This window comes from Nansenia antarctica (genome assembly GCF_963989245.1).
Source record: "Nansenia antarctica genome assembly, chromosome: 7".
NCBI classification, from domain to species: domain Eukaryota; kingdom Metazoa; phylum Chordata; class Actinopteri; order Argentiniformes; family Microstomatidae; genus Nansenia; species Nansenia antarctica.
Window position 1 is genome coordinate 52,258,568 of NC_137677.1, and position 12,513 is coordinate 52,271,080.

General features: G+C 43.2%; 1 protein-coding gene across 1 annotated transcript; it reads left to right on the plus strand.

Moving 5' to 3' along the window:
• Window positions 1-8,734: 8,734 nt before the first annotated feature.
• Window positions 8,735-12,513, plus strand: LOC308162751 (growth hormone-regulated TBC protein 1-A-like; the record flags this gene model as incomplete). The annotated part of the gene is made up of 8 exons (XM_080536893.1): window positions 8,735-8,799; window positions 9,761-9,906; window positions 10,252-10,410; window positions 10,578-10,702; window positions 11,150-11,246; window positions 11,820-11,992; window positions 12,083-12,268; window positions 12,409-12,513. The coding sequence occupies 8 exons, from the start codon at window positions 8,735-8,737 to the stop codon at window positions 12,511-12,513; spliced, it is 1,056 nt and encodes a 351-aa protein (XP_080393019.1).

Sequence of the window (12,513 nt, forward strand, 5' to 3'; positions counted from 1 at the left end):
TGGAAACCCGGGCCCTTCAGAAGAGGAGTATTGTATCTGCTTTGTTTTTAAGACAAAAAGAAATCAATAAACACTTGAAATTGTGTCACCACACAGCTATCAGGAAACACCTATCAGGGAGAGAGAGGAAATGACAGGAAATGACTGCAAGTGTTATTTTTGTCCTTTCTTTATGAGGACATCACATGCGCATTGGCAGCTGCTGGCTCCAGCTAACACAGATGGGCCTGTGGAATATCTGTGGTCCAGTTACGGCTCCCTGTTGGAACCTCAGTATCCCAGGTGCCTCCTCTGCTCTAGTACACCACTAAAGAAGAGAACGTGGAGAGAGACTTGTCGCGTGGGACCGCCACAGCCTTTCAAATGGTGGAACGACAGAACACTGGGCTCTCTAGAAGTGGATTTACAGTACATGAGAGGAGGTCTCTGGGTGTTTGTGATAGATTCTTGTTAACTAGATGTGTGTAAAGAACTGCAATGTTTCCTATTGAGAGACTCTGGGACAGAGCAACATGCTACACCAGTGCCAAAAGAACTCTGACGGTCGTTATACCGTATCTAAAACACTATATGTACAGAGAGAACTTTATGAAGATCACATTCATGTTACACTTCTGAATACCAAGATAGTATTCTTTTTAATTTAAGAAAAATCTCTCAATATGTTGCTATCATTTTATTGATTTTGATGAGTATGTCAGGTGTGTGTTACAAATCAACATCTTATGAACAGGTTGGGATGGACAATGGTGTTTTTGTTTTTTTGGTCATCTGATTTATACATGTAGGGGTGTGTGTGATTTTAGAGCCCTGTTGGACGTGGGTATGTAACCTCTGTCTGTCTGTTTCACTTCCAATCACTTTGCTATTTTATTAGCAAATGTTTGTGGTTCAGGTGATATTTTAAAATACTGCTTCAATGTAATTTCTAGGTGGCTATACATTTGAGAATATCACACGCATTGGAATTTGAAACTGACAATCAGCCTATTTACGTGTGTAGCCTAGTTGGTGTAACAGTCATGCACTATGTGTATGAAAGCCTGTGTGTTATTTCAGGTTACGGTGCATTAAGTCAGGAATCACAACGATCTTACAGGGTCACCGTAAATGCTGGTTTTCATCCTTGCTCTCTGATCAGAGTTCTACATGGGCAGCCTGTGGGATGGACTCTGGACAATCAATTATATTAATTGACTGATAAAGTGCCATGGATATAACAGAAACCAGCATGGCCCCCTCAAAGACTACTGGAGTTGCAATGCTTCAATGATGCAGAGCAGCCACAGTAAAAGTCCTCTAGAGGGCGATGTTCGAGTGAGATTAAATGACAGAAGTACTGAACTTCAGGACATGTGTTCGGCATTGCTGCCTTTATGAGCAAATCATTAAAAAGTTATTTACACTACTCAAACAGGTTTTGCTAGTTTGAAGGACATTGTTGAATAAAGCATGTTTTTAACATTAATACATTGTTATGTTTAGGTTTCCTGTTTTGAGTGAGAAGCTTTGGGACGGGACATCTTTCGACATCTTCTCATATACATGACCCAGTCTAATTAGCTGCTTCCCTCTCTTTCCAGGGGGGTATTCCATCAACGTCGCTAAAGGGAAATCCAGGCTTATCAAAATAAGCCTGGATTTTCCTTTAACGACGTTGATGAAATACCCCCCCCCCCACCGGACTGTGTCTTCCTACTCCTATTCAAGCCCTTAATCTTTATTTATACATCAAACAAGAGTCTTATTTAGAGGGTTTCCCTCCCAGTAGAACAGTGTTTTGGGGCAATTTCACCCTGCTCCAAACTATTACCCCCAGGATTGATGCAATGTTTATATTGTATTGTATGTAATGGTTGTATTCTATTGTATGTAATGGTTGCTTTGTAGATCAACAGTTGAACATTGGAGAAAGTAGGCTCCCAGGCCATGGGTATGGGCAGAGATCTGTGCCACTAGAATCTGAATCTGAATTACTGACTTTGAATTTGAATTACTGACTTTGAATTTATTTATTTTTTTACTTTGAATCACATAATTTGAATTTGTATTCAATTCAGTTATTCAAGTTAAACAATACAGATTCAAATTATGTGATTCAAAGTAAAAAAACATATTCAGCGTCATTTTTTAAATTCAAATTGAGCAATTCAAATTCAAAGTCAGTAATTCAGATTCAGATTATAGTGGCACATATCTCTGGCCATAATCCGGGTTCTTAAGGAAGAGCAATCGAGCGCTGATTGATCTAACTCCTTTTCGGCCAATCAGCACCTTTCATGAACGTACCCAAGGAAGTTTAAACAACACATCCACTCCCGCCAGTAAAGCTGAGCTCAGTTCGTCATCATGGAGGGAAGGACACCAAACACGGTAAATATCAACTGGTTACCATGTATTTTACCGGCCTTTTGACTGTTATAACGTTACACAAGTGGTAGTACTACCGTAGCTGTTGGCTAGATCTGATTAGATCTGAAGATCACAAAACCCACTTTGAGAAAATTAAAAAACAATGCAACAAACTATGCAATCAGGTAATTACCATGACCAAATCTGCTAAGAAAGAATACCTCGATAACAAAATCGAAGAAAACTTAAACAAACCACGTGACCTTTGGAAGCTACTTAATAGCCAACTAGGTTGCAGTCAAAAACTCAAAACCAGGTCTACAAACATCAGCATCAAATCTGGTGATTCTCTCCTCACAGACAAGCTGGATGTGGCTAAGTGCTTAAACACTTTCTTTACAACCATAGCCACTAAATTAGTTAACAATCTACCACCCCACTCAGGGCGTTATGGTGTAGAGCACATCCGTGAGTTCTACAATAAACTGGGTGTACGCAATGATGATTTTAAACTCTCCATGGTGTCAAACGATGAGGTGTTTAAAAAGCTAGGCGCTCTACACTCAGAAAAGGCCACGGGCCATGACAATATTCCAGCCAGATTTCTAAAAGACTCAGCTGCCTCCATTACCCCAATCATCACCCACATAATAAACCTCTCCATCAAACAGGGACACGTCCCCCTTGACTTTAAAATAGCAAGGGTAACCCCACTGTATAAAAAAGGAAGCAAATTAGACCCAGGCAACTACCGACCTGTTTCTATTCTTAATTCCATCTCGAAACTTATGGAAAAAATAGTTTATGAACAGGTCGATAGGTACCTTACCGAAAAAAAGCTGATGTATGAATTTCAATCAGGATTCAGAACATCCCATTCCACTGACACATGCCTTCTCTATTTGAACGACCACATCAACCATGAGGTGGACTCGGGCAAGTACTGCGGCATGGTCATGCTGGACCTCCAGAAGGCCTTCGACACAGTAGATCACCACATATTGTTAGATAAACTGAAAGCAATTGGGTTCGATAGAACATCGGTGAGCTGGATGCAATCCTACTTAGAGGGGAGGGAACAGGTGGTTAGTGTGAACGGAACACTGTCCCCCCCCCTCCCAGTGACCTGCGGCGTTCCACAAGGAAGCATTTTGGGACCTTTACTGTTCCTAATATATGTGAATGACATGTCATCAGCATGTGATTGCAATTTGTTCCTGTTCGCGGATGACTCGGCTCTGCTGGTCTCTGACAGGGACATATTGCAGGTGGAAAAAGCGCTAAGCACTGAACTGAGTAGAATCTGCATCTGGCTAGCTGACAATAAACTATCAATACACCTAGGTAAAACTGAAACCATCCTATACGGATCCCCATCTAAACTCAGAAAGGCTGAAAATTTTAAAATAAAAGTGGGTAACATTAATATCACAAGAAAAGAGGATATTACATACCTGGGCTCCATCTTAGAGGCAAATCTTTCCGGAGATAAAATGGCAGCAAAAGTAATCAAAAAAGTTAACCATAGAACTAGATTCTTGTACAGGATATCCTCACTTGTCAGTAAAAACACACTGAGGACCCTATCAGGAGCTCTCATTCAATGTCACTTCGACTATGCCGTAACATCATGGTACTATAGAACCACAAAGGCCCATAAAACAAGACTCCAGACAGCCCAAAATAAACTGGTTAGGCTTCTGCTAGGCCTCAACCCTAGGACACATCTAACCGCTGCTCATTTTTTGAGCCTTGATTGGCTACGAGTAGTTGACAGAGTGCAGCAGCTTGCACTGGGCCTGGTCTTCAAGATACGCTACACCACAAAGACACCCAAGTACCTGTCAACATACTTCCAAAAAGTGAACAACGTCCACACATACAACACCAGAGGAAGCTCCACGAACCACGTTCAACCGCGTTGCACCACAAACAAGGGGTTAAACTCGTTTGCAAACTATGCAGTAAAAATGTGGAACGCCCTTCCTATAATCTTAAAGGAGTGCAAAACACTGCCCACCTTCAAAACCACTCTCAAAAAACATTTACAGGAGGCTGCAATCCGTAACTGGACCCTCTAAATCAAAAATCAGATTAAAAGACCCGAACTACCCACTGTACATACTTTGTGTTTTGTCCCCCGCCCCCACCTGTGGTGTATGTCCCCACCTGTCCTACCCGCTGTACATACCTTATGTTTTGTTGTATTGTTCTTCCCATGATGGATGTGTGTTTATCTTGTAGATAGTAATAGTTATTTGTCTGTATTATCTTGTAGATAGTACTAGTTTTTTTGTCTGTCTTACATGTAACGATGAATTGAGAATCAAGGACCCCAATTGAAATAAGCCAGTGGCTTTCTTGGGTTTTTATCCTGTTAGTTGACCTTGTATGTAATATGTACTTCCATGTACCTACTTCTGCAAATCTTCTAATAAAGTTTTCAATCAATCAATCAAATTAACATGTTAACTGTAGCTGTTAACATGGAGCAGCTGAGCTTGTTACTGCTGCAGCTATTTGGCTAGCGCATTAACTGGAATGATAGCTAGCTACCTACATTAGCCTACTACAAGCCGTTTTCGCCATGGCTTGTCGGAGCTCTGGTAACAAGTAGCCTACTGAACAATTCGGTGAACGAATCTTTTCAATGAACTGTTAGTGTAATACTTGGGATAAATGATTCCAAGGAAAGCTCTCAATCGAATCCCATGTGTTCTGTGTCTTGGACCCCCGCCCTCAGTGTTGCAGTAGGCTACTTGATGGTGTATAGTGTATACTAACAATCACATTATTATTTTGCATTCGTTTTTCAGTTATCGGTTCTATGTAACCCACCTGCAGATTTGTACAACAACCAGCCCCCAGACACACTTTCCAATTTCGGATAAATCCTTTGGAGTGCTGAAAATATCTTCAGGAGTGATATGAAACATAACATCAAATTAATAAAATAGGAGCATTGGTGGACTAAAACAAGTTATCAGAAGACTGCAAATGACTTCCAACTGTGGAACAGTGCTTCACCTCATTGTGACTGTAATTTTCAGGAATCTGGGTGGACCTGCGTCCCAAACCAGCTTGCAGATGAAGAACTTCTTCATTGCCTTTAGGAGTGCGCTCAACAATTTTTGGTAAAAGGTAAAATGTTATTTGCAACTCTCTGACTGGTGTGCAGTGGTTGGAAGGCCCTCTGAGGCACCGTCGCTTTCCTTTCACTCCAAACATGGCAGGAAAAGACCTGTGATGAGAATGTTTTAATTTGACATTTGTACAGTTTTGTCTCATTAGCAGACATCTGTGAATGTAAGAGACAATGAGTTGCAGGCTGACAAATCAACCAAAACAGTAAGGACCTGGTCATTTCAGTGTGGACACTGGGTCGGCCATCATCACCCTCCATACCTGTCCGACCTCCTCCACATCAACATTCCCACCCGGTCCCTCAGGTCTGCCTCCTCCATCAACCTGACCGTCCCCCCAGCCCGTCTGTCCACCATGGGTTTTAGAGCCTTCAGCCGCTCCGCCCCTCGCCTCTGGAACTCCCTCCCCCCCCGACATCAGGACAAATCAAGCTTTGGTTGTCAGGGAGGAAAAAACCATAGGACTGGGACATATATACATGCAGGCTATTTCTTCACTGCTTGTCAGTTTTGTTTATGTAAATATGTTCTTTGGATGGGACACTGATCTCATAGGATTCCTGTTTCCTGGGGAACAAGGAAACAAGGTAACAGCATTAAAGACTGCATTTTTGTACAACAAGAAGTCCAAACAGAATTGCAGACAAACACAAAAAGTCCAATAGACTTGGTTGTGAAGATAATGCAAGGTAAAGTTACACCTATTGTTGAATCTAAGTGAACTGAATGTTATCCTCTGTTTATGCAATAAATGGGCCACATCGATGATGGGCCACATCGACCAGGGCTGGAGGGAGGGCTTCAGCTGCAGAGAGTTCTACACCAAACTGAGGATCATGGAGGACCGGAGAGCACGTCTGACCAGCGGCCGCCAGACAGAGGACCCATCCAGCCTCGCCATGATGGGCCACATCGACCAGGGCTGGAGGGAGGGCTTCAGCTGCAGAGAGTTCTACACCAAACTGAGGATCATGGAGGACCGGAGAGCACGTCTGACCAGCGGCCGCCAGACAGAGGACCCATCCAGCCTCGCCACGTACCTGAGCTCCCTTTCGCTGGCTGCTACGCCCACACCCACACCCACAACTACACCCTTGCCCACCGATGGGAATAAGAGCCACTCATCATGGGACAGGAAGGCCGACATGATCCACATGTGGTTACTGCATACAGAGATGGCTGCTACATTCCCCTGAATGTAATACACTGCGAACACACAAACCTGAGTTCCTGCAAGATCACATAGTATTTTGTAATACTGTTCATAGCCATAATACCAGGAAGGCCGGCAAGGTTGACATTATGAAAGCCCACCCAAGAACACATTTTTTTAAAAGAACAGTGCTTTATAGAGCTAGTACAATTTGGAATGAATTACCTCTTGATATCCGCCAAGAAAAAACTGAAGAGGCACCTATTAAGTGGCTGATTTTATGGTTTTATTTTACTTTGTTTATTTTGGTTGATTCCTTCTTTCATCAAAGAGATGATTGCGTTAGGATCATGTCTTTATAGGTCTTTATATTTTAATGGATTAATAATATTTGCCCTTTTTGTAATTTTTTATTTATTTTAGTTTATTTTGTTGTATTTACTACTGTATCGGGGGGATAGTGTGTGAGTTTTGGCGACATCTTGTGGTGGGGATGAGGTTGGAGGATTTGACTGGAATCGAATATGGCATTCATCTGTAGGCCTATGTTTGAAGGGACTGAGTGTGCCTTTAAGTGACATCCAGGGGTGAAGCTGAATGTTCCATTGATTTACAATTATTTCAACATGGCGGCCTCCACGAAGACACCCGCTCATTTTAAGGCCAGGAAAATGCTTTTGTGCATTGCATTATACGCAAATTAATACAAATATCATGTTTGATTGCTGCCGGATCTGTTTGTCTTGTTTTCACCACTGGATGTCGCGGAGGGTCACGCATTGTCCCTTTAATGTATTATATGTTGTATTAATGTATTCGGTGTTTGTCTGTTGATTATATGTGGACCCCAGGAAGATTAGCAAACTGCTACGGCATAAGCTAATGGGGATCCTTTTAAATAAACCCCAAAAAATAAACAAATCCACTCAGTTTTACTGGCGGGAGTGGGTGCGTTGTTTAAACTTCCTTGTGTACGTTCATGAAAGGTGCTGATTGGCCGAAAAGGAGTTAGATCAATCAGCGCTCGATTGCTCTTCCTTAAGGACCCGGATTATGGCCAGAGATATGTGCCACTAGAATCTGAATCTGAATTACTGACTTTGAATTTGAATTGCTCAATTTGAATAAAAAAAAAGACTTTGAATCACATAATTTGAATTTGTATTGTTTAACTTGAATAACTGAATTGAATACAAATTCAAATTATGTGATTCAAAGTTTAAAAAAAATATTCAAATTGAGCAATTCAAATTCAAAGTCAGTAATTCAGATTCAGATTTTAGTGGCACAGATCTCTGCCCAGGCCATGGGCTTCACCCACAATACTAGCACTAAATGTGGGTAGGCCTAATCTCACCACATGATGGAACAAAGTAGACTGAAAACACAAGGGAGCGACATCACCAACAGTCCATAGGTTTATATTCAGGCATGGTCATTTTAAAGTGTCTCGGTAGTTTCTAGTGAGAGTGAAAAATGTGTTTGAACTTGGTTCTTGCTTATAAGTCATTGTTCTTGTCTGAATGAGGGATCCATCAATAGATGTCATGTACTCTATAGACACACAAAACACACACACACACACACACACACACACACACACACACACACACACACACACTAGTCCATATGCATTGATGCACTTGTAATGAGGGGCGTTTCAGAGAGGAAAGCTCCATGTCCTATTATTCTGTTGAGGAGGTGGATCCTGTCCAGGATGACAACAGGTGAGCTGGGAGGGGAGGAACCACTCCAGCATGGACACACACGGGTCAGCCGCTGTAGTGGCAGCACACCGTAAGCGACCAGCCTTTGTTTGAAATACATTTTTACACATCGGGACTTCTGATCTGAAATAGCCTTCACATAATAGCCTACTACTGATGCTGTCGTGTTGAACTTTGGAGCATCCGTGTAGTGTCCTGTTATGTGTTTAGTACTGCCCAGCAGCCAATGCTGTGTGGAGGGAGTTCAGAGTTTTTTCGAATGTAAATTTAATGTAAAACATTTGAGTTGTGCATCGGAACAAAAAGGTCGTTTCTAGGAGTTCGTAGGAGCGTACGGGACACTTTCCAACCAGAGGAACATGGAGAGTGAGAGGAACGGACACATCCCTTCTGAACCGCTCCATGACAGCACCCCGACTGACAGGTAGAGAATAAATGAATGAATGAATGAATGCTTTATTTCGAACATGTGAAAAAAGAAATAGTTATAACAAGAAAAAACAAAACAAAACAAAAAACACTATTTACTTAACATGTCCGAAAAGAAGCTGTGAAGACCAAACCTCTTGTATGATATACGTGTTGTTTGAAGACTGTTTGAAGACTACCATTGATTATTAAATGATCTTAAGACGGTCCATTTCAGTAAGGGGTACAGCCATGACCGCACCTGTGTGGCTTTGGTCAGGTCAGGTGACAACGTCATGGTGTGACAATCATTAGCCAGATGAAGCTTAGTGTAAGGCTCTATAAACGGATCTGTTCGCCTAACAGGACAGTATAATGCGTGACGTTAGAATTATAAGGTTCTATATCTCCATTTTTGTTAAAATTGAGTTTTTTTTTTTACATAATCTGATCCATTAGGTGTTTATTAATGCCTGTGTGGTGTTATTTTTTTTTAAATGTTGACATTTTTGAGTTAGTAATTCATAAAATACAAAGGTTCCATCTCACAAAACATAATGGAATGTAAACACTTTGACGCTCAATATCTCTGAACTACCCTAAACGGAGATAGAACCTTATCATTCTAAGCTCACGAATGTCCATGCACTTATTTAGTTCGTACAGCTTGGCTTCTCGCCATAGATCTTTCCTCTTTCTGGCTCGATTGGTCCTTTATGCACCCCGCTGTCCTAGGGGAGTGTAATTTCACCCGGGCTGATTCAACGTGTCACCCGAGCTCCCAACTACAGCAATATTACCCTACAGGTTATTGTAGGTGTGTGTGTGTGTGTGTGTGTGTGTGTGTGTGTGTGTGTGTGTGTGTGTGTGTGTGTGTGTGCGTGTGCGCGTGCGTGCGCGCGTGCGTGCGTGTGTGTGTGTGTGTGTGGTGTTTGGTTGCTCTGTGTTGAACGGACTCTTTCTCCGTGCCTCTGTAGGGTGGACCCATATGGGTTTCAGTGGAGTGAGGATTATGAGTCCTACGAGGAGATGATGACAGAGTATGTAGCTGTTCTCACCAGAAGGTCCATCAGGTGGTCCAAACTCCTGCAGGGCAATGCTAATGTGGAGAAGAACCTGAAGGGTAAGACACATACAGTCCAAACAATCACCCTCATACCGATCAGCAGTAGTCGCGCACACACACACACACACACACACACACACACACACACACACACACACACACACACACACCCCACACTTTTTGTTATTGTTGTGAGAACTGACATAATATTGTGTGAGAACTGATGACTTCCTTATATGGATTCCGTAGTGTGTATGTGCTTACTGTATACTTTATGGGGAAGAGCTTCAAGAGCTGACACACACACACACACACACACACACACACACACACACACGGCCTCGCTGATTTGTGTAGGTGTGATCATATAGGCCTGCTGTCCCATGGGGTCTGTGTCCATAGTGAAGCGGTACGTGCGTAAGGGCGTGCCTAACGAGCATCGCGCCCAAATCTGGATGGCAGCCAGCGGTGCCCAGGAGCAGTTGGAGAAGAACCCAGGGTACTACCACTCTCTCCTGGCCACCGAGCATGACCCCAAGCTGGAGGAGGCCGTCCGCACAGGTCAGCCTCCCCCCCCGCCCCCCCTGCCCCTCTTCTGTAACCTACCTCCTCACCTACAGGTTAGCCCACCTTTGCTGTAACCTACCTACCTGTTCCACCCTTGTACGCCTACAGGGTTCTCTATTGTGATTGGCTAATACATGCTTGTCCTGTCCTCTCCCTGGCAGACATGCACAGGACTTTCCCTGACAACGTCCAGTTCCGGAACTCCTCAGAGTTGTGTCTGCAGAAGAACCTGTACAATATACTGGTGGCCTACGGACAGCACAACCAGGCTGTGGGCTACTGTCAGGTACCATTACTTTCATTGCGTGGACCGTACATGGACCTCCTCTGTTACCTGTGTGTGTTACAGTACATCTATAGTCACTTGTCACCTCTCCTGTCTGTGTGTATTTCTCTGATCACATGTTGTAATAACTCTTTTAAAGATATGGTGTGTTATTATTTTTTTTGTTTTTTCGTCCGTGAACTGTTCATACCAGCCTTAGTAGAACCACACACCCTTCCCCACTATCCCACTTTGTACAGCTAACACACAGTCTCTCTGCGTGCTTATAGCACAGAACAGGGTTGTTTGTTTCTTGTTCTACTTCATTCAATTCTCTCCTGTGCTTCTGAAAAATGTAACATTCTTAGTTAGAATGGCATGCAGAGTAGATTGTGACTCGGCACAAAATGTGTGCACGCGTAAATGTGGAGGAAGTCGATGTTCCGCTTTTTTCTCTCTCTGTTCAAGGGCATGAACTTCATCGCTGGCTACCTCATCATCGTCACTAAGGATGAGGAGAAGTCTTTCTGGCTGATGGATGCTTTGTTGAGCAGGATACTTCCTGGTAAAGTCTCACAGACTCATTGTTAGCTTGTGAAACCTGTCTATCGTATGTCTATCTTTAAAACCTGTTTGTACTTTGTTTATACAAATACTGCCTGTGCACACACTCTAATTTTTCTGAAAAATGGAAGCTTACTGTACTTGGCAGAACAGCTGTCTGACCTTTGTTTGATCTAATTCTCTAATTATAATTCTCTCTCTCTTTATATATATATATATATATATATATATATATTTATAATATATGACACCGTGTAAGTACTTCAATGCAAGTTTGATTGATTGAGATGTGTGTGAGGAACTCCTTTGCTGTGTATTTCCCATGCTCACGTGGTTGGTGGTGAGACTGTGTTTGTTGTGGATTTGTTAAGCAACGCCCACATTCAGGGGTGAGCCAGCACTGAAACCCCAGGATGTCTCCAGGATGTATCCCACCAAAACACACACACACACACACACACACACACAGACACACACACAAAAGAATGTTTCCCGGTTTCCAGGATATATACTACCAATCTTCCATACACACACACACACTAAACTGAACTGAATTGACCTGGCTATGTTGTAGATTACTACAGCCCAGCCATGCTGGGTCTGAAGACAGACCAGGAGGTCCTGGGGGAGCTGGTGAAGGTCAAAGCCCCTGCCGTGTGGCAGACCATGGCTCAGCATAACGTCATGTGGACCCTGGTGGTCTCCCGCTGGTTCATCTGCCTCTACATAGACATACTGCCTGTAGAGGTGAGGTCTGTTGTTAATTATAAGGTGTGTGTGTGTCTCTGTGTCTGTGAAGCATAATAATCGATGACTCTCTTCCCCCTGTTCCCCCAGACAGTTCTGAGGATTTGGGACTGCCTGTTCTATGAGGGCTCTAAGATCCTGTTCCGTGTGGCTCTGACCCTTATCCGACACGACGAGGCCATGATGCTGCAGGCCAACTCACTGCCAGATGTGTGTGAGTGCTTCAAACAGGTCACCCGTGGTGCCTTCACACAGGACTGCCATACTTTCATGCAGGTGAGAGATAAGAAGGAGAAGGAGGGGGAGACGGATGAAGTTGCCCCGAGACACTGATCATGACAAAACACACAAACAGTTCATTGGCGTTGGTGTTCAGTGTTTGTTACTTTCTTTCTCCGGTTCCTTATATAATACAGAAGATCTTCATGGAACCAGGAAGTCTCTCCAAGGCAACCATCACTAAGCTGCGAGAGGTGTGCCAAGAGCGTATCCTGGCTGAGGAGTCCAAACTCCGCCCCTAA